The sequence below is a fragment of the Marmota marmota genome, unplaced genomic scaffold (assembly GCF_001458135.2).
Source record: "Marmota marmota marmota unplaced genomic scaffold, marMar, whole genome shotgun sequence".
In the NCBI taxonomy this organism is placed as follows: Eukaryota; Metazoa; Chordata; class Mammalia; order Rodentia; family Sciuridae; genus Marmota; species Marmota marmota.
In genome coordinates, this window is record NW_026000108.1 from 48,806,761 (window position 1) to 48,829,994 (window position 23,234).

The 23,234-nt window shown below is 29.9% G+C and overlaps 1 protein-coding gene across 3 annotated transcripts in view; it reads right to left on the minus strand.

Annotated features, from left to right (window-relative positions):
- The window catches only part of Tecrl (trans-2,3-enoyl-CoA reductase like), a 99,714-nt gene that overhangs the window by 63,876 nt on the left and 12,604 nt on the right, over window positions 1–23,234 (minus strand). For all 3 annotated transcript variants that reach the window (XM_048784577.1, XM_015482145.2, XM_048784576.1), the window contains exon 2: window positions 16,361–16,412. In XM_048784577.1, coding sequence (XP_048640534.1) covers window positions 16,361–16,412 — 52 coding nt within the window. The remainder of the gene's footprint in view (window positions 1–16,360; window positions 16,413–23,234) is intronic.

The window sequence follows — 23,234 nt, forward strand, 5'->3', positions numbered from 1 at the left end:
TATATGTAAACAATTATAGTATAGTTGAAAGCAAAAGGACTATTTAGAAAATTAAGTAGAAGCTAATTCTTAAAAATTATTTTTCTGATGTGAGTTCTAAAATAACTAAGGCACTAATTATAAGAAATTTTGAAATATGTAGCATTACTTAATGATTAGTGTTTAAAGAATGCATAGTATCTTTTAAAAAATTTTAATACAAGAAGAGATTAAGGTTCTACCTTCTGCATAGAAACAGGATTTGCTTTAAGTTATCAGATATTACCTATGTTGCAGAAAACTATACCTTAAGGAAAGACAAACTGGATCAGAATGCAACTTTAATTTCAAGTTATTGAAGAAAATATAGTCAAATAGCTTTGTTTTCTCACCATGAAGAATGATGGCAGAAGAGCAGAGTTTTTTTCCATTTGAATTCTCTTACTGTCTCATTTTGCCTTATAATATTTTCAAAAAAGCTTCCTATAGATGCCAACTATGGATAAGGTAGATAGAATAAGCAACTATATCCCTTTTAATAAGAGATCAAATTATATAGCTAATGTGTCCAAACTCTTTTACAGATATTTCTGTGAAGATATTTTTTGGATGATAATAACTCACAAATGGGTAAATTTTGAATAAATCAGATTGCACTTTATAAAGTGGGTAGAACTCATCTGGTCATTCAAAGATTATAGCTGATAATTCTTCCAGCAGACAGCCTTTGAATTCAAATTGCAATTCTTTCCTGAGTTTCCAGTCTTGTGGCCTATTCCATCAATTTGGATTCTCCAAAACTCCACAATCAGGTGAACTAATTCCTTTTAATATCTCTCTCTCTCTCTCTCTCTCTCTCTCTCTCTCTCTCTCACACACACACACACACACACACTCACTCACTCACACTGTCATTCTGTTTCTCTTGGGAACCCTAACTATTGCAGTAAGTATTGTTGGGATATTTGTAAAATCTCCTGTGAATTGGTCATTTTAAAAATCATTTTTAACAGAAATTTTAACTGGTAATTCATATAAGATTAGATAACCAACACAGATTTTAAAACTCTTAAGCTAAAGTAAAATTACCATATAGTTCTTAAGCTATAATAAAATTAAAGATGCTTAGAAAACTATGTACATATACTTATTTAATTCATTCCAAAATTGTGAGATTTGACTTTGGACTACCAATGACAAAAGCAGTGCTAGGCACCGTTCACTTTACATTTGAAATGAAATGCATGCTGGATTCTAGATGATTTTAAGGATAAAGAGTGAATTGTCATACTGCTATGTTCCTATCCAAAAGCTATGACATAACTATTTTATTCTTGGTCTCAGACCAATGATTAACCAAATATTGATAGAATGATTATTACTGGTGTTTAAAACTGGCATTTTTCTAGATGAAGAATGATGAAAGGAAATACATATTCCATCACTTCAAGAAACTCACAGTGTAACAACAGAGACACAAGCAATTCAAATATGGTATGAGTGCATCAATGAAAAGGTTATATAGACATCAAGGAAGATGGTACTATCCCTACTGGAGAAGTTAGTGAAAGAAGCTGTTTTTAAGCAGAGTCCTGATTCATCAGCAAAAAGGCATCATGGAATGCAAAGTCTATTGCAGGAGGGACAGATGGAGATATAAATTAAGGTAGGCAAATATAAGTAGTATATAAATTTTGGGGGAGCCATGCAGCTTTGATCATAATGTTGCCCATCTCAGATAAAGATGCTTGAGCTTAGAGATTTTCAGTGATTTTTCAATCAAGGAAATATTATATTTGTTTACATATAGCTTGAGCAGATGTTAACTTTTCACATAAACTTCAGCCAAATAAATCACCCTGTCTTCCAAAATATCTCTATTTGACATAAATATTCTCCTATAGTAAAATTAATGTTTCTTGGAAAACAGTGTATGTAGTTAACTTGACTCATTTCAAAATTGTGACATTTGACTCTGAGATAGCAATGACAAAAGCAATGCTAAGTATGTTTCCATTTTATAATTGAAATTAAATGCACAATTGGAATCAAGATGATTCTAAGGATAGTCATTTTACTATGTTCCTATCAAAAAGTTGATATAGACGTGTAGAAATATTACAGTGTAATTAACTGAATGTTAGGATATTAAAAGGACATAGAGTACTTAAGATATGTAGTAAGCAGAATAATGGCCCTTAAAAGATGTTGACTTTATATAATCATCAGACTTAAAATTTGGTACATGTCATGCTAAAAGGGATATTGAAAATGTAATAAAAACATTGATTATTCTGGATTTGTTTTGTGGGTCCAGTCTACATGAGACACCGATTGGAGTCAGAAGAGATGTGACAGAAGTTAAATTGAAAGCATGAGAGACTGGATGCAAGGCTATTGATTTGAAGATGGTGAGGCAACACTGAAAGAAATATAGGAAGCCTGTCATAGTTCAGAATGGCTTCTGACAAACTACTCAATGAGACATTGAAAGCAGATTGTTCTAGAACCTTTAGAAAAATGCCAGAAACTTACTTTTAGCCTTTGGAGACTGGAGCAAAGAATCTGAGACACTCATTCAGACCCAAGCCTAATACAACTGACAAATAAGAAATTTCTGTTGTTTTAAGAAGCTAAACATCACACAGCCAAAGAAAACTATTTCAACAAAGTACAAAGATAGCATATATTTCAATAAACTCTATTATAGTTAATTTAAACTGTCTGCCATATTAACCAATTTTAAAGATAAAATATATTTAACAAAAATATAATTTTAAAAAGCATTCTTAATGCCAAAAATTTTCTGTCAACATTATGTCTTTAATTTTAAGTATTGAAATTTTTTTTAATGGAAATTACATTTGTCTTTAAGAAAGTAAATGAAATCTGGTAACATATTACCTTAAAAAATAAAAAAAAAAAAACAATATCATCAACAACAACAAATCCCCTCCAGTTTGACAAATGATTGGCCTAAATGATTAGAGAAATTTCCTCTGTAGAAATTGGCCAATTTTTTTTTTATTCTTACTAACTACACCTTGAGACAAAAATTCTAGGAAGAAGAATATTATGTAGTAAAATCTTTAAAAAATGAAAGAAAGAAAAAAGGGATTATTGATGTGTTTTTATTTTATTTTTCTGACATTGTTTTTATGAGCTGTTCAGTTATGGAGAACGTTGATGCTTTTAAAGATGTCTGTGGAATTAAATCTCTAAGGACATAATTGGACACTCTTCCTCATGCTTTTACAGTAATGTAAGTCTGAAAGTCTTCTAAAGCTGTGTACTGAATTATAAAAACAAAAATGGAATTATAATTGTAGGGGATTTTATGAGAAAATCTCTTCTAAAAAAATGGAACTTAAAGAATTCTGAGAATATACTATCATTATAGTCACTTAACTTTTTATTTCCTTTCCCATTATTATAGCTCTGTAGAGATCAGTACCTTAAACGGGTGACTGTTCCCAGTTAGCTGATGAGACTTTTTCCTTTAGTTTCTTAGAAACCAGTAAAATGTGTGGAAAGATATAGATGACTCATGAATCACTATTTTCAGTAAAGAGAAAGAAGGCTATTAAAAAAAGAAATCTATCTTCAATGTGTTTGTATTAAACTCTGTGAAATAAGAATTTAAAACTGTAAAAAAAATTAATTTTTATTCTAGAAAAGTTAATACTTCAACATTTCTTGCTTACAAATACATACGTGTGTGTGTGTGTGTGTGTGTATTTGAAAATATAGATGTGGTGGTGTATTCCTGTAATCCCAGTGGCTCAGGAGGCTGAAACTGTAGGATTGAGAGTTTGAGGCCATTTCATGTAACTTAGCAAGACCCTGTCACAAAATTAAAAAAAATATAAAAGGAATGAGAATGTAGTTCAATAATAAAGTGTTCCTGAGTTAATATTCAGTACACCAAAACCAACAAACAAAACAATTATAAGAACAACAAAAAAGCATGTATTCAAAATGAAAATGAAATTGAACCCCTATGTCTCACCCTACACAAAACTCAACTCAAAGTGTATCAAGGATTTAGGCATTAGACCAGATACCCTGTACCTACTAGAAGAAGATTTAGTTCAAACTTTTCATCATGTCAGCTTGGGGACTGACTTCCTCAAGACTCCTAAAGTGCAAGTAAAACCAAGGATAAATAATGGGATGGCCTTAAAAAAGCTTCTTCACATCAAAGGAAGAAATCAAGAATGTGAAAGGAGAGACTAGAGAATGGGAGAAAATCTTTGCCATCAGTATCTCAGATAGAGCTTTGATGTCCAGAATATACAGAGAACTCAAAAACTTAAAGCCAAAAAACCAAATAACCCAATCAACAAATGAGCAGAGAAGTTGTATTTTTTAAATAAAAATCCCTTATTATGTAGCAATAAAGATGAATAATATATTCCTCAGGAAGATTAAGAGTAACAGTGACGAAAGCTGACTAATGAAGGTGTTATCATAGAATAATGTGAGAAATTCTTGGAGAATGATAAACACTATATTAATAGTAGGTGGGTAATATTTTATTCTTTTTAAGAATTTGTTTTTCTTTTTTCCCATATTTTTGTTGGTTCATTATAATGGTGGGATTCATTGTTATATCACATTATTTTATTATAGTAGGAATGCAAACTATTAATATCTCACAAAAATAATCAACATTGTATTAAATAGGATGCTTTGCTAAAACAGTATATGCAAATGGTATTTAAAAACCACTCATGAAAATCAGATATTGATATACTGTTAACTTTTGGGATAACAGCAAATACTGTTACAGTTTAGCACATCTGAATTTAAGTGAGATCGACTGTATTTTCATAACATTTAAAATGTTAGAATCTATACTACTTTAAATATGACCTATTTTAGGAACTGAAAATAATTATAAATTTTTTTAACCAACCATTTTAGTAAAAAATATATAATAAGAAACAACATAATTTACCTTTCCTTGAAATAAAAATGTATTATCAATAAAATTTCTCAAGAATCTATGTGCTTGTCTTTATTTTATTATATTGAAATTCATACCAATGCATTCCATTTCTTTCTGAAAATTTTCTTAAGCAGAAAAATCTCAGGAGGGAATGAAAAGAGGGGCCTTTTTCATGCTTCAAGCCATGCCTCTAGTCTCACTTTCTTTTTTATACTGTTCATAATACACAAAATATTCTTATAAACCTACTAAAAATGCAATTGAATTTAGAAACTGTAGCTGCCAAAAGCAAAAAATAAAATAAAAAATAAAAACAAACATATTTATTAAAGCTTGAGGCACTGCCTTTAACTTTTTTAACAATGCTTTTAGTACTGCATCTGCTTCAAGATTCTTATTATTGAGAGCATTCCTTTTGGAAATAGGATGAACCATTTTTATCACTACCAAGATATCTTCTTCCCATTGAGTTTAAAATGTCATCATATTGTTGAATATTCAAAAATACATAAGAAAGAAATGACTTGGCTATAAATACAATATTTCTTTTTATATTTGGGGGCATTTATAATGTTAAATGCTTGCTCCAATTCAAAGATTGCTAACTCAACAATCTAGAGTATGAGAATTATAAAACATTATTCTGTAATAGCAGGCTTGGGAAACATCAGCATATTATGAAGGATGAATCAAAATAAACCTGACATTGTACAGCAGCATGCAGCTTTAATGTTGTAGCATAATGAGAAACAAACCATATATAGACAGGATCGCCCTTCATGCAGTTTAAGAATTATTATTAGTTATGACAGTTTTATTACATGAACCTTGACAGGCAAATGGCCGACCCTTCCTTATAGTTTATTCTCTTATGATTTAGCAAACAATCATATATCAAATAGGTAAATAGAATTTTCAACACTTATATGAACATTCAATGACAGTAAGCAATATAAATTTGGTCAGTCTTTTAAAGTAGGCACAGAGAGAAGAGTCCATTTTAAATGCCAAATGTAGCTTGGAAATCAAACATGTTCCAGGGGTTTATATTGTAGTTTATATTGAAGCCACAAAGAAAATATAGGTTTAAGAAATTTGAAGGATGTACTAACAGCAAGGACCTTTTAGTGGAAATAATCAAGTAGGCTTATAGATAAGATTATTTTATTATGCTTCTATGTCACTATGCAAATTTCAAAATACAAAACATTAGTGATGTATCACAAGAAACTACCTTCTGAGTAATGTATTGTTACATATCATTATTAACATTATATAATATCTAGTAAAGTGGGATAGATTTGAAATGTAGCCTTGTCTCAAGGATATTTTTCACCAAATTTACAGACCTTGATATTATACTGGTAGATGATACACATTTTAGATATTTTTTAGTGCAACTTAGAACTATAGAAGTAAATAAATCATTGATTTCCCTGAAATTTGTAAGTTAGGAAACTACTTTCCTCAGAATTTCTTGTTTTAAATTTACACATTTTTAATTAATGTAAAAGAATTGTTACTTTGAAATATTCTGACAAATGCCTACAAGAATCAAGAGAAAACCTGTGACCATATGACTACAAAGAGTAACATTAATAATCCTAATATAAAATAAAAATTTCATAATTTTGACAAAGGCTTTAGTAATATATTCTAGAATATTATTGTTTGTGTAAAAAAGGAAAAATATAGCAAATACAAAATAATCAGATACTAGAATTCTTCCCATTTAAATGAGTACCAATTTATATTGCAATATAATATAAAAATATGTACATGAATATACAACAAAATTTTATGGTAATATAAATATGATCAGTATTTTAAAGTAGATCCAATAAGGCAAGGTCCAGTTGCAATAAAAATAATATAAAATAAAATTTGGTCAATTATAGCTACTGAGTGACAAAATTATGATACTCCTCTTGTATAAAATTGAAGAAAAATTAACAGTATGCTATATAAATTATATAAAGAACTTATGAAGTATGCCAAATAAAGAATAGAATCTCTGTTTAATTTTAAATTGATAAAATGCAATTCCTGAAAACTTTTTTTCTGAAAAAGTTTCATGTTCACTGAGGATTCAACTACCTAATGGATTTCTTTTGCTGTGACCAGCTGCGGAAGAGAAAAAAGAAGAATGGAATTTGTTTTCTTTGTGTTCAGTAGGCACACTTGTTTAGATTTCTTCGATGACCAGAGCATCAATGCTAAATTTTTTGTTAATTTATTGCAATCTTCAAATTTATATATAGTATCAAAAGAGTTGTTATTACTACCAACTAGCTAAAAGGTATTAATGAACCTTTTATGTTCCTAGAAAGTTCCTAGAATAATCATTTTCCCCATAGTTTTCACAAAATGTAATCATAACAGTTGCAAAGAATAAACATAAATAACTTGTTAACTTATCCCCTTTTTCCATCTAAATTTTCGATGAGGGTAATCATTTCTCTTGCTGAATAAACCATGAGAGAAAATATTAGGTACAATTTGATTTAATAGTATTCAAATTCTTTTGTCACTTCTTTCTTTGGTTGCATAAACCAGTTTTCTAACTTATTTTTGGTGAGAAATCAGGAGATTCTTGGGTAAAAGTCTCCCCCAGTGTGGAAGAACACTAGAGAACACCCATTATTCCATACTATGTGTGATAAATCTTTCTGTTCTGCTATCTTTGTCCTGAATTACTAGTCTTTAAACTTTCAAAGTTTAGTATTTTTTATATCCCCTAGCCCTTGGCAAAGATTTATACGCTTTTTAACTGCCTTAATAAATTGTATATCCCTTTGTGTGGTTAAAATTAATTTCATTGTTTTTCCCTTGCTTTTCTTCCCATGGTTCTTTACAGGAACTGCAGAGACAAGTAATCCAATAGATAATAAATGTTGAAACTTTTATGGTGTTGTCAACCAATAGATAACAAAGAATTCATGGAAAAAATGATTTTGCTTTTTCTTTCAGAAACTTATTTTTTTGACACAGAGTCAGTGTACAAATTACATTGCAATTGCTCATCATCCATTGACTTTTTACATTGGCTCATATGCCGCTAGTCTCACAGGAAAAGATTACATTAGCAAGTTCGAGGCATATTTGCATTGTTCCTTATTTCTACTGACAGCTGGTTTTACGAATTACTAGCATCCCTGTGCTCTTAACGTAGTAACGAATAACTCATTGTGAACTGTGATTAGATTTACATTATTCTTATTCATTACACATTTCCTAAAATGAACTTTCTAGTTCCTGGTTTAAATTTGAGAACTAATGATAGCTTTTCCCCAATAAAATAACCAGTATTGTTTGGACATCTAAAATTGGTGACAAATAGAAAATAGTAAAAGAGGTAATAGAAGTTGGTTTTAGGACAGGTACAGAGACATATTGTCTCTGTGTAAATCACAGCTCTGACTTTTATTAGCTATGTGATCTTGAGCAAGCTTTACAAATTTGTTTAAAGAATTTTATTCATTAAATGAAAATTATTATTGTACTTAAGTGATTATAGGGTTGTCATGATATTTTAGAAATTTCCTACATGGAAATATATTAGGAGGTTCATGGCAATGAGTAAGAGTTTTATAAAATTTAATAAAATTTTCTCTTATTTAAAATGTTAATGCAAAATAGCTAAACTAGAACATGCAGTATTGTAAGCACAGTACTTGATGGCAACGCTCAAATTTGATGTTAACAATCATTCTAAAATGTAAAAACACATGAGAGTATAAATTAGGATATTCAGGGCAATTCTCATATAGGAAGAAAGTACATAAGTCTTGATAACTGTTTCTTTTAAATAAAGTAATCTTATTAACTGGTATAAAAAAGCATGAGCAAACATGGAAAAATTAATAAGAGTACTCTGCCTAGGAGAAAATTTAAATTCAATAAACAATTTTCTAAAGGCAGTTCAACTGTCTAAAAAACCAAGAAACAATAATGTTTTAATCATTTGTGGAAAATAAGAAAATTAACAAAGAGAAACTTGCTTGAATAAGGAATGTTGATTTTGAAGTATTGAGGGACAGTTTTGTAAAGATTAAACCTGTCAATTTTGGAACTAAATTGTCCTATGAAAAAACATTTTACCAACCCCAGAAGATTACAAAAATTGAGAGAGTTGTGTAAATATCTGAGTGATAATGTTTGAGGAGCACAAGGATGCTAATAATTCATAGATCTGAGGACAGAAAAATAAATAGTAACAAGACTAACATCAAAAGACAAAAGCTTGCTTTATTCCTAACACTTCACAGTTTCCTTCTGTCATCTTAAACACACATTTTTTTTAAATTAACTTTGACAAATATATATGCCTAGTTCACACAAAATTTGGGAGGAGAATATATGTAAAACACTCTTCTACATAGTGGTTTTATTTATAATGACTTTCTTTCTTTACTCTTTATTTATCCTAAATGATTTTGATAATTTTAAAAGAAAGATGATCTGAAAACACTAAAAAACATAGGTTACTTAATAATTGATAAAAAGAATATTGCAATTTTAATCTCAAGAAACTTTCCACAGTATTTACCATTATCTATAAAGAAAACTAGTATTTGGTACATATACTCACTTGAATCAAAATCTCACATGGTTCATCTTGCTAGTTCTGTGCAAATTTTAATATGTTTTCAAAATATAATTATTCACATAATTTAAAGAATCATATCAAAAGGTTATGATTTGCCATTTCAGAAAGATTGAATTGCAATATTCTTCAAATACTCATTGTTTTTTATATTTCACCTAACTTCAAAACCATGGTTTAAATTATACTATGTATTTATCCCCACTAAACAATCATTGAAGTGATAATACATTACTAATAAAAGACAAATGGATCTATAAATTCATTATTTTTTATTTTAAACATATTCAAATAAAGACATATTGTACATTAAGATAAATTACATTTAAAATAGAAAATAAATGAGATAATAGTTGACTTGAATAACCTGAAACAATAATATGACAGCTCTAGAATATGTAATTAAAAATAAATATGAAATTTTTAAATCTTTATTGAAATTTTAGAATATAGTCACATATTTTGTGTCACAGTGTCACCTGGACTCACATAATCCTTTATAGAAATATCTAGGGGCATAATTGGTAATGAAAAATACAACATAGCATGGTTAGTTTCAATAGCTTTAAGATTCAAGAATTTATTTTGCACTCATATTAATGTCTTTTATGAGCACAGTTTTAATCTTTAAGAGACTTATTTATACTGTGACCTTTTCTACTTTTTCAAAATCTTCTCTGCTCTGACACTATTTTAATCATACAAAATATATAAATAGCATGGTGCAGTGCCCCATGCGTATAATGCCAGATACTCAGGAGGCTGAGGCAGGAGGATCACTCAGTTTTTAGAATAATGTTTATTCTGTGCAACTTTTATGAGAAGATGAGAAATAATAGGGACATACAGGGACATTGTGTGAAGATTGCCAAAGATCTCTAAGAGACATTTGAAGATACAAGGAAAATAGTGATAATTACAAGTGTTAAGGGGCACATGTGTAGAGATAAAGAAAGACTAACAGAGTAGTCCCAGTAGAGGTAACTTCATGCATTTTTTGAAGCATTGAGTGAGGACAAAAAAAGAAATAGGTGAAGTTACATGTTTGCATGTGTAAGCACAACATAAGATGAATTTCATAGCTGTTTCTCTTTCATGGAAGCCATTGCTCTTTCCTTCTTATCAACACACACATTGAGTGTGGTTTCCTCATTTCTGTTTCTTTAGAGTCATCTAAATGGTGATTCTTACAAAAACAAAGAACTAAAAATTATTAACCTTGGACGAGCATTGAGATAATCATTGTAAAGTGGTAGAAAAAATAACAGCCAAATAAACTCTAAAATTAAAGAAATGTAAAGCTTATGTTGGAGAAGTTGTAGAGAGACAAAATATCAAGATCACTATCACTTAGGAAAAATTAAGGGAACAAAGGTTAGAGATAAAAGACAGGAAACACAGTGTTTGAAAGCACAGGATTATGATAAGAGTTGTTTATTTATTCATTTATTTATAAGATTAGTCCTGAAAATGAAGAGTGTCAGAAAAAACAAAAGAAAAAAAATCTATTAGGGGTTAAAAACTCTAGGAGTAAGTTTCTAAAAATTTGATATTGCGGTTTTGTATATGTATGATTATTCCTTTTATATATGCTTTAGAATTTAATGTTATTTTGTTTTAAAATATGCTAAGTATATACGATCTTAAAACAATGAACAGACAATTTTTAAAAAGTTACCATTGTCCAAATCATCCCAGATTCTAATGTTAGCAGTATTTTTAAATGTCTTTTATGTTTTGGCAAGCATATTAAGTACAATATATAAAACTGAATTGATTTTTAAATATTTTTTGTAATGTAGTGCAGCAAAATATGCTTTTGTGTTTCTATCATTTATGACAACTAAAGAACAGTAAGATTTTGAAAGATAGTATAATAAATGCAAAAAATGCTGAAAATTATTTCTCTTTTTCTAGTTTATTTTATGATTTATTTTTTGTGGTATAGGGGGATTGAACCCAGTAGTGTTCTACCACTAAGCCAAATATTCAACATTTTTTTAATTTTTAAGATAGGATCTCCTTAATTTGCATATGCTAATTTTGGGACTTGGGGCCCTCCTGCCTCAGCCTCCTAGTAGCTGGAATTACAGATCTGTACCACCATGCCTGAGTATTTATAGCCTTTAAATAAATTTGTATAACTGTCAAAGTTAAGAGAATTTTTTAAAAAGTATAAAGGTCAGAGTTTAAATAAGCGTCTTAATGTCTCAAACTATGCCTGCAAAAGAAAATGATCATGGTCAACCAATCCTTAAGTCTTACTATAGCTATTGCAACTAACCATGTTATTGCTAATTTTTAATTAGCAAGTTTATGCATTCAGATATTTCTAAGATTTTCTAAATGTTGCTTGGCTTCATTTTTTTTCTAATTAATAGAAATGGGCCCCAATCACATAAACACCAAAATTCTCAATCAAGTATTTAAGGTTTTACATAACTGTAATGTGTGTATACCATCATAAAATAAGCCATAGTTTTCTTTTAAGGTGATTGTTCATACACATAATGTTTTTAGTCCCCCTTTTCGACCCTGTGACCAAAATAGCTAAGAAGAACAATTTTATAGGAGGAAAAGTTTATTCCAGGTTCACAGTTTCAGAGGTATTAGTCTGCAGACAGCTGTTTCCATTGCTCTTGGCTCAAGAAAAGCACTTCAGGACATGGCCATGAGAAAGCCGATTAAGAGAGCTCCATTACTCTTCCTCCAGCCAGACCCTACCTGCCTACAGTAACCATCCAGCTAATTCCTATTAGGGGATAAATGCACTGATTAGCTTAAAACTCTCATAACCTAATAAACTTTCATAAATTTCTCCTGTAAACTTTCATAAAATGTCTCACAAGAGCTTTTGGGGGACACCTAATACTTAAACCATAAAAAGTAGATTAAACTTAGGTATCATTTTTAGACAATAAATATACTTATTACCTTGTCATAATTTTTACAGTGCAATCATTTTGTTATATCTTTTGATCTTTCAGTTTAAAAAGAAGTCATTTTCAAATGTCTTCTCATTTCTACAATCCAAGATCAATTTATTTTTTAATGTCTTTTTATTTTATTTTAAAAATATTTTGTTAGTTAATTATAGTTGTGCATAATAGTAGGGTTTATTTTGACATGCTCCTTCATGCACGGAATACAATTTGTTCCATTTCAGTCTCCAGGACTTTTTCTTTTCCTTCTCTTCTTTTTTTCTCTATTCCCCTTCATCTAATCTATTGGTCTTCCTTATATTTATTGATTGATTTTAAGTTGGTGCTTTAGAATATACATAAGAGTGAAATTCACTGTGGTAAATTCATATATGTACATAGCATAATTTGGTTAATGTTATTCCTCAGTTTCTCCTTTTTTTGCAATCTTCACCCCTACCCCCTTCTTCTACTCCATGGATCTCCCTTCTATTGTCTCATTTTGCTTCCATATTTTATTATGGTTTCCAAACATGGAAGAAAACATTTAACTCTTGAGTTTCTGGCTTGGGTTTGCTTCACTTAACATGATGTTCTCCAGTTACATCCATTTACCAGCAAATGCCATAATTTCATTCTTTTTTATTGCTAAGTAAAATTCCATTCTGTATATATGCCACATTTTCTTTTATCCATTCTTCTGTTGATAGGCACCTGGGCTGAATTCATAAATTCACTATTGTGAATTGTGCTCCCATGAACATTAATGTGTCTCTAACACACTATACTCTGATTTTATTTATTTTGGGTAAAAACCAAGGAGTGGGATGACTGGGTCAAAAGAAGAGTTCCATACCCCATTTGTCAAGGAATTCTAAAACTGCTTTTCAAAGTGGTACTAATTTGTAGTCCTATCTATCAACAATGTCACAGTGTACCTTTACTCCACTATTTCTTATTATTTGTGTTCCTTATGATTGCCATTGTAATTGAGTGAGATGAAATCTCAGTATAGTTTTGATTTGCATTTCCATGATTGCTACATGTAGTGAATATTTATATATATATATATATATATATATATATATATATATATATATATATATATATATATATATATAAATATATAATATATATATTTCTCNATTTGTTGGCCATAGGTAATTCTTCTTTAAAAAAAAATGTTTAGTTCTTTTGCCCATTTATTGATGGAGTTACTTGTTTTTGCCTGTTGGGGCCTATGTTTACCACAGAGCTACAACTGTATGAAAAAACAGTCTTGTGATTCTGATCTTGTGGAATTTCAGTGTATGTGGCAAATTGAAATGAGGAAATGATTTACACATTCGTGCCTGAAAGGTCCCAAGATATGGCTTCCACAAACACAAAGAATAACTCCCCAGCAACAGGGGCACACATATCTCTGATTGGCTCCTGCCTTTGCCCACCCCTTCTCTTCTTTCTTCCACTATATAAGTCCTCCCCCTCTGCAATTAAAGTGCAGTTGCTGTGTAATCTCGGCTGGGTGGCTGGCCGGGTTGTGGACACTGACCCTCTGGCTCCGCCCGGAGACACTAGCTGGTCTAGCGATTCTCCCCAACCCCTGTCTGAGGGCGGTTCCGACATTTGCCATTAAGATTTTTGAGTTATCTATATATTCTGGAAAATAATCCCCCATTGGAGGAGTAGCTGACAAAGATTTATGGCATAATTCGTAGGTCATTGATCCACTTTGAATAGATTTCTGTGGAGGGTGAAAGATAGGGATATCTTTCACGTTTCATTTTCCTAGAACATATAGATATCTTCTTTTCCTAGCATCATTTGATAACAAGGGTATCTTTTCTCCAATATATGATTTTGGCACCTTTGTCAAGTATCAGATGACTGTATTTATGTGGTTCTGTCCATTTTTCTTCTATTCTATTGGTATTTAGTTTTAATCTCATTACAATGCTGTGCTATTTTCTTTCTTTTTAATTTTTGTCTCTTTTTTTAAATTATCAGTACTTGCCTCCTCAAGAATTTAAAATTATGTAAGAATTTTTTAAAGAATTCTATTTCTTCCCATATATGTTTCCCATATATTGTTTCAATTCTAAATTCTAAACAGTTGTTCCCCAAAATGTTTACAATTTTTTGTTACATTGGTTATATGAGCCTTTTTTTGAAGGCTAATGACAATCTTCTACCTTCTCTGAAGTAGTCGTTATTCCTGAGATGATGCTATATTTACAGAAAGTATTCCGTACTGTATGTATTCTATATTTTTCTTAAAAGAAAATAATGAAATGTCATTTTTCTCTTCAATATTATTAAATGGCTTAATACATTTAATTGTCAACTTCAAGATTGTTTTTACAAAAGAAGCATTGTTCAAGAAAGTCCCAATTTTTTTAAGTGCTCTCTAGCAAAACTAATATGAAATAAACACCATAAGTTAACCCCAGTGATTTTTGTCATTATGATTGAAATTATAATCAATGATAGTAAATACACCACTTTTTTGGGGGGGATACTTAAAACAGGAGAAAGTAGGCATGTGTTGGGTCATCAGTAGTTGTAAAATGTCTGTATTTTCCATTTAATTTTTTTCTGTACAAAATAAAAGTGCTCAAAAAATAAAGTGAGTAAAAAACATGGTTCCAAGTAATTACAGACATTTTTACAATGTTTAACGATTACAATAAATTTCATTAAAAAGATATAAAAACAAAAATCTACAAAAAATATACCAAATATAAATATTTTAAGTAAATTGTAATGAACCCTGTTCAGAAAGTAATCATAGTTATTAATGGCATTCACAGGTAAATGGATGGCAATGGAGAAGATAATGCTAAGTGGAGTTAGCCAATCCCCAAAAAACAAATGCTGAATATTTTCTATGATATAAGAAGGCTGATTCATAACAGGGTAGGCAGGGGGAGCATGGGAGGAATAGATAACTCTAGATAGGGTGGGGGGGGATAAAAAGGAGTGGGCACAGGGTTAGGACCAGGCAATTCTTATTAATATTATTAATTTTATTCTAATAATGAATAAATAAATAAAAATTATCATATTCTTTGTAAGATTTAAGCCAAGGATGGTGGAATGTGATGGACATCATTATCCAAAGTACATGCATGAAGACATGAATTGGTGTAAACATATTTTATATACAACCAGAGATATGAAAAATTGTGCTGTATATGTGTAATAAGACAATAGACACTAGTATTGCTATATATATATATATATATATATATATCCATATAACCAATGTGATCCTGCAACCTGTACACATAGAAAAATTAGAATTCATACCCCATTTGAATCAAATGTATGACATGTCAAGATCATTGTATTGTCATGAGCAACTAATAAAAAATTTTAAAAAAAATTAAAAAAAGAGTTGTAATGCATTCTGCTGTCATTTATTTTTTAAAAATTAATTTAAAAAATACCTCTAATACACAAATTAAAGAATAACAAATACAAAAATAAAATTAAGTAATAAAATATGCATGTTTCTATTAAGAATTTCTATGTGGAAAAAATTTGACCAGTATAAATAATGGAATAAAATATTTGCTTATATAAATACTTTACGTCAATTAATGACTTTTATTCTTTTAGGATAAAATAAATTTAAATGATGAAAAGAAATAATTTATGATAAAGTAAAATGGGTGAAATAAATAAAATAATACTAATAAACAAAAATATATTGCTGAAGAATAAAGCACAAATTTGTGTTAAACGTGAAAATATTTACAGTGAAGAAGAATTAACTCTTAGTTCCCTGCGAAAATATGATTTCTATAACTCTTGCTATCACAATATTTAACTTATTTTTATACATAAATTAGAGCTATTTTGAAAAAAAAATACATATTCTAAATTATATGTAGAACTTACATGTTTTATGAAACTTTTGTTTAACATCATGAATAGTAGCTCTTTGTGTCACCTGAAAAAGGAAAAGAGAAAACATAAGAAAAAGTGTTAATTTTTTTCTATACATTTAAGAAGGAAATACATTTTAATATGAATAGGGAATAATCTTTTTATAAAGTAAGCATATTTAGTTTGTTTAGCTTTTAATTACTGCTAATTTGCCATCTTGATACATTACAAATAATAACATATCTTTTAAAAATTATATTTATGGATATCAATAATTATGTTATTTTATGAGTTTAGTCAAAGATTTATCTCTAAAACATATTTTGCAATTTTCTCTGTCCTAAACATCCAGTTTCTGTCTTCAAAACTCATGAAATTAGCAATTAAAAATATGACATAATGCACAAGGAAGTATAAGAACATGAAATTGATTTATGTAGCATAGAAGGAAATGTTTGTCAGATTTAGCATGTGAAAAATCACCTTTAGAAGCCCCATGTTTATGTTACTAAAATCTCCAGCTAAATATTTGAAAGGTCCATTAAAATACATTCAAGGTATGGTATTTGGATCCTTTAACTGAATAATGGTTTGACCAAATTTTTGTCTTAATTTACTAAAACTACCTCTTTAAAGTATAAAAATGAATAAAAGAAAATTTTACTCATCTAAATTATAAAGTTCTTGAAGATGATATTACCATAAAATGGATGAAGCCATCATAGTGGTTTTTGACTTTTTGGCTTTATTCTTATCAAACTCTCAAATTGGAATTCACATCCTCCAGCTCTGATTATTTTCATTTGATCACTTAATAAAATATATATCTTTTCTCTGAATATGAATAGAAGCTTGATGAAATATATGATAATTATACAAGCATGTATTTTACTTATTTGTGCTACATTAAGATAGCCTTGCCTGGCATGCGTGTGGCCCGGGTTCGATCCTCAGCACCACATACCAACAAAAGATGTTGTGTCTGTCGAGAACTAAATAAATAAATAAATAAATAAATAAATATTTAAAAAAAAAAAAAAAAAAGATAGCCTTAACTCTATTATGGAAGAGTTAAGTGAAAAATGCATAGTCAAGCATATAATAATTGGCCAGGCAATTCTTATTAATATTATTAATTTTATTCTAATAATGAATAAATAAATAAAAATTATCATATTCTTTGGCTTAATAAGACTACAAAGATTCAGCAAATTGTGAGAATTATTTTTTATTTATTTAATTATGTGGTTAATTTATAAGAAAATTTATAAGAAAATTGTAAGATTTAAGCCTTAGGCAATGATATTAATTCTCATTTATGTGAACAATTCTGTAAATATAAAAATTTTTGATATTTTATATCATTACTCTTCTCTAAAACATTTTAGGAAATATTAGAAAACTAGTTTATAGAGAATGTAATATACATTTATATGTTTTGCACTTTGTATTTAATTGCAATTTTTATGATTGACATCTAATGCTTATTTTTTTTAAAACATGACTTATTTTAATAGACTCCATCGTTTTATCTCAGTTATTTATTCACTCATCACTTTTATGTTACTTCTTCTAAGAGGGTAGCCTAAAACCTGTGCTATTCCTAGAGTAACAAATATTTGTCCATCAGTTTTTTCAAGGGCTCCCAGATTTTGAAAACATTTGATGAGCAACAACCTCTCAATAAGGATTTAGTGTGTGTTCCTTTGGCACCTTATGAGGGTAACTTATTTTATATTTGTTCAACCTATAAGGATCTTGAGGACAATGACCTGCTGTGACTGTAAATTGTGTGCCAACAGTTAGTATTCTGCAAAGCACATAATGAAATTTTAGCTTTTGTAAAAGTAAACAATGAATTTATGTAAATTCATGTGAAAAGAGTATACAAATTCACATTCATTAATCAGATTAGCAATATCTTTCTTAAATGGAATACTATGCTATTTTTTTATATCATAATAATTTGAATGACCACCTTTTAATTCTATATAGGACTTTTTTTTCCCCCTCAAAGCTGCACTCCTTTAAGCTAAGATTATGTTTTCCTGAAAGAAACCTACATGTTGAATGGGATTGTATTAAAACTTCCAACAAATTTTTTCTTAAATTTCATGTCAGAAAAGTTCTGATCTGAATGAGTTTTTGAGATCTGCCCTTTCTACAGCGCTTTTAGACAAAAACTTAAGAAAAAATTAACCACTAATTGATTCAGACATCTACTCAATTAGCCACGAGACTGTGCTTATCTGCCCTTTCAGTCCTTTAGTTGTACTCAGAACACAAAGAGACTATGATAATTAACAGAGCACATAAGACCTTTTGATTGTTAAATTGATGTCCCAGTGGCTTCATCAGGGAGTTTATTCATAATAACTTCTATTTTGTAGCCAGATTTTAGCAACTTAAAAAGGACAAATTAGCATCACAGTAATTTATTCATTTTCATAAATCACAACTAATTACACAAATGGGAAAAATAAGTATTTCTGCATTGGCCACCCCAAAACTCTCTTTATTAATGTTAATTTTTCATCAGAGGAAATTGAAACATAAAATAGTAAATAGAAAGGTAAATGGTACTTGTTAGTTGACCCCAAAATTCACTTTTAAATTTTAACTGATTATAGTTGACATTTGGTGCATTATTACTTTATCTCATATTTCATTTCATGGACACGAAAAAGCTTTTTCACATTCAAAATAAAGTCTGTTTTAGAGAAAAATTGTCTTGTATTTAGAGCAGGAAGGGCCCCCTGACCCTCCTACCAAGGTTTCCAACCTAATAACACCGAATAAAAGCTGCTTTCAAAAAAAAGAAAAAAGAAAAGAAAAGAAAAAAAATGTTTTCCACCAATGACCAGATCCAGGAGCTCCTGATTCTTCCCCAATGCTGTCCTGAAACTCCTGCCAGGATATGACTGAGATATAATATTTCTGGAGCAGCAGCAGTGAGTGTCTTGACCATCTTTTGTGAGTCAAGAGTCTAGTTCAGAATGAATTGATGCATGTGTGCAAATCTCCACTTCAAGTGAAAACCCTGGTGCCAGATCAAATAGCTGACAAGATGTGTGCAAAAATCCTGAGATTATACACATCAAGTGACTGTCAGTCTGCATGAACCCACTTCTTTGGCTTTTTAATCTTTACTCCTTGTGCATTGGGAAAGCCAGTCAGGAACACTTGACCTGGGCACTATTTCCCTTATGCTCAAGCACAAACTCCAATAAAATCTCATTTGGTTGCTATTGCTTGTCTCTCCTTGATTTTTATCTCAAAATTGGTCAAATTAATCAAAGACTTTGCTGGTAACAGTAAGAGTGGTACTGTTAAGAGCTAAGATTCCACAATACTCAGAGCTGGCAATGGTGCTACCACTTCTTTGTAAAAGTTTGGACCACTTTCTTAAACTTCTAAAATTAAGTGATAACTCCAAAATGCTATTGATTCTGCTTAGAGGAATGACAATTAAGTAATATGAAAAACAATAACTATTAGAAATTCATTTGGAAGAGTAATTATAATATGTAAACCAGAAACTGACAGTAAACACAGTGAAGAAAAAATGTCTACAAAAACACAGAAAGAACAGATGGAAAGATAAATTACATATAAATTATTACATACAGAGCTATGAAAATATAACTAAAAAATACTTAGTGCAGGGTAGAAAAGACACTGTACAAATTTTATACACACACACACACACACACACAAATATGTGAAATCATAAAATGTGTCATCAATTTCCCTAATGATTCAGGTAACCCCCATTCTAACATACACAGCATCATTTGGGAAAAGACATCAGTTTTCTAAAAAGTAGAACATATCTACTTCTTTAAACATCAAATATTTTCAATTCACCCAATCTGAAAACTCTTCTCACTCTAATATATTTCTTATTTTACTTTGTGGATAAAGGTAATTTAAGTGGTTTTGGGGAAATTGAAGAACTGTTGCAAATTGATAAATTTTAGTAAATATTTGTTCTAATCCTCATCCCATTTCTTCAGGAAGAGATGCTTGCTGTTGCTGGACTTGTCATTTTGACTTACTTTGACTAGTGGAATGTGGACAGTAGAGACAGTATTTCCATTTTAAGCCTTAGTACTTGAAGGGCATTGTATGTTTTTACATACATATCTGGAAGCAATTCACTTCTACCAAGATGAGTATTTACTCTCAAAGCTGTTGGTTCTTATTTCTTGAACTTGTTCCTGCACTTATCTACTATGGATCTCACATCTTTCTTAGAAACCAGATTATTAAAAACTAAGCAAATAAGTTAATAGATTTTGAATGAAGAATCAGGATGTCTTATATGGTTATAGTGAATTAATTTTAGCACATTAATTTTTGAATAAATATGTTTTTCCAGAGAGCCCTAGCTTACTTTTACAGATTTATAATTATTGAAATATTTGTTATCCCTATCTAGACATCCTCCTAGATGCAGTATTTTGTATCTTTACTGTGTTGAACTCAGGCATAGTCATGTGACTTGATTGTCCTGTGAAATGTGACAGGAAGTTACACATTATCATCTAGGTGGAAACTTCTAGAGGCAGCATGGAAGTTTGCTACCACTCTGCTCATTTTTTTGGAAAATTACAAGAACTGCTTAATGAATTTGATGCTAAAACAAAGAGAGCTCAGCACAAGGCCATAGTTCATCCAGATTGGGCATATCACTTGAGAGAGCATTAAACATTGGTTGTAAAACATTATTGATTATTTGAAATCATTACTGAGTGTAAGCTGAAATATACTTTTATTTATTAAATATTTATATATTATAAAATGCTAAGATTTTTTATATATATGCAAACTCATATCCTACAACCCTGAGAAATACAGATTTAAAATAAATTTTGAAACCAAATTTTAAAAGGTCACTTCAAACTTTGAAGTTATAGTCTTGTGTTTCTTACCTACCCCAAGATTTATGTTACAATTTTTAAAGTACAGACAATGTGAAAGGAGCTCCCGGCAAAAATAATTAGAGAGGAAAATAAACTTTGGAGAGTTCATATTATTAATGGACTGCTTGACATGAAACCACAAAGACAGAGGCTACAATTATTTCTGCCTCATTGACTCAGTGTTCTCATAAATGCTATTATACATTGTCAGCCACTGAAAGTGATCATGTAACTTTCCAAATTTAACTGTGCGTATTGCATGTTCACAAAAGAATTCATTCTGAACACTTAAATTCAGAGTATTTTTCATCTTAAAGAACAATGAACATTTAGCTTTTAGTGTGTTTGAAATTTTGAAAAATGCTTGAAGATTAACTGATATATGAAGCTCTATCACATTCATTATATCACCTTTGTTATCCTGTGTAAAAATAAGTTATTTATGTAGAAGGAGGATATTATTAATGCCATATCCTTAATATCATATTCCAAAATGTATACTCTTAATGCCAAGTTGTTTTTATACCTGCAAACTTATTTCTACAGTTGGATATTTAACATGTCTGCATGGATGTCTCAACTAAGCTCAAATTAAACAGAACTAAATGCAATATGTGTTTGGCCAAGAACTGCTTCCACTCTATTAATGACATCAATAGTCACAAAATTTTTCAAGCCAGAATCATCATCATAGCTGAACTTCATTTTCTAAGAAATTTCATAATTCTATTGATTCAACTTCATATATCTAAAATCAGATCTCTTATGCTTTTTTTTTTTTTTACACTGAATGTTACCTGCTAGAGCCAGAAATGGTTGCACATGCCTTTTATTCCAGCAACTCTGTAGGCTGAAGTAAACTGATCATAAGTTTGAGGCCAGCATCAGCAACTTAGTGAAGCCCTCCACAGCTTCTTATCTCAAAATAAAAAGGGCTGAGGATGTAGCTCAGTGTTAAAGTGGATTAAATCTCTAGTATACACACACACACACACACACACACTTTACTTGCTAAAATCTTAGTATATATTAGGCACTCACTAAATATTCATTAAAGAGTTAAAAATCCAATGGTTAGATTATCCAATATAATCAATTTGTAACTGCCCTACATGAACAATAACGTTGTAATTCTGACATAGAGTTTTAAATGATGTTTGACATTGACATGTATACAAAGAATTAAGCAGAAGTATTTGACAATGACACAGAAAAACTTTTCTTAATCCTTTTTCTTTGTTATGGATGGTTCTGATGATTAAACAATCTTTAATGATGAACTGACAAATCGTGAAAGCAATTTTAATTTCAGTTTAATTTTGTGTACCTGTTAGAATAGTCCAGATTGTGCTGCAAAACTCAGTGGTTTAAAGTAGCCAGTGGTTATTTTCCATACACATAAGACATGTACTCCCAGGATTAGTTAGTAGTATATCCTTCTGCATTTATTTCACAGTGGCATCTGACAAAGCAGTTATCATCTACAACATTGTTTTGAGGGCAGACACTTTTAGAAAGGTGTAGAATAAGTTTAATTGTTAAAGCTTCCCTGTGTTAATAAATGTATGTCTTCAACCTGCATTTCACAGCAGAAAAAAAAAATTACTTCAGTGAGATAGGCAAGTTTACTCCTAACATGCTCCTACATGACAACCAATAACCAATCAAAAAACACCTTAATAAGACTATTAATATTTACAGAGTTCTCTCTTCTGATCATCAAATATTTGTTACAATATTCTTTATATTTTCTAAATACATTCTCCATATTCTTGTGGAAGTATTGTAAACTTCCTTCTGATCAAGGAATCAAGCTCAAATTTCAGAGTCTTTGAATTATCTGATCCCGAGAGTTCTCTTCCTACTCTTTCATGTTTAGGAGTCAACAATGATTTGAGTATTTAAAAAGTCACACCTCTTTTTAGTCCAGACTGATATATATATATATATATATATATATA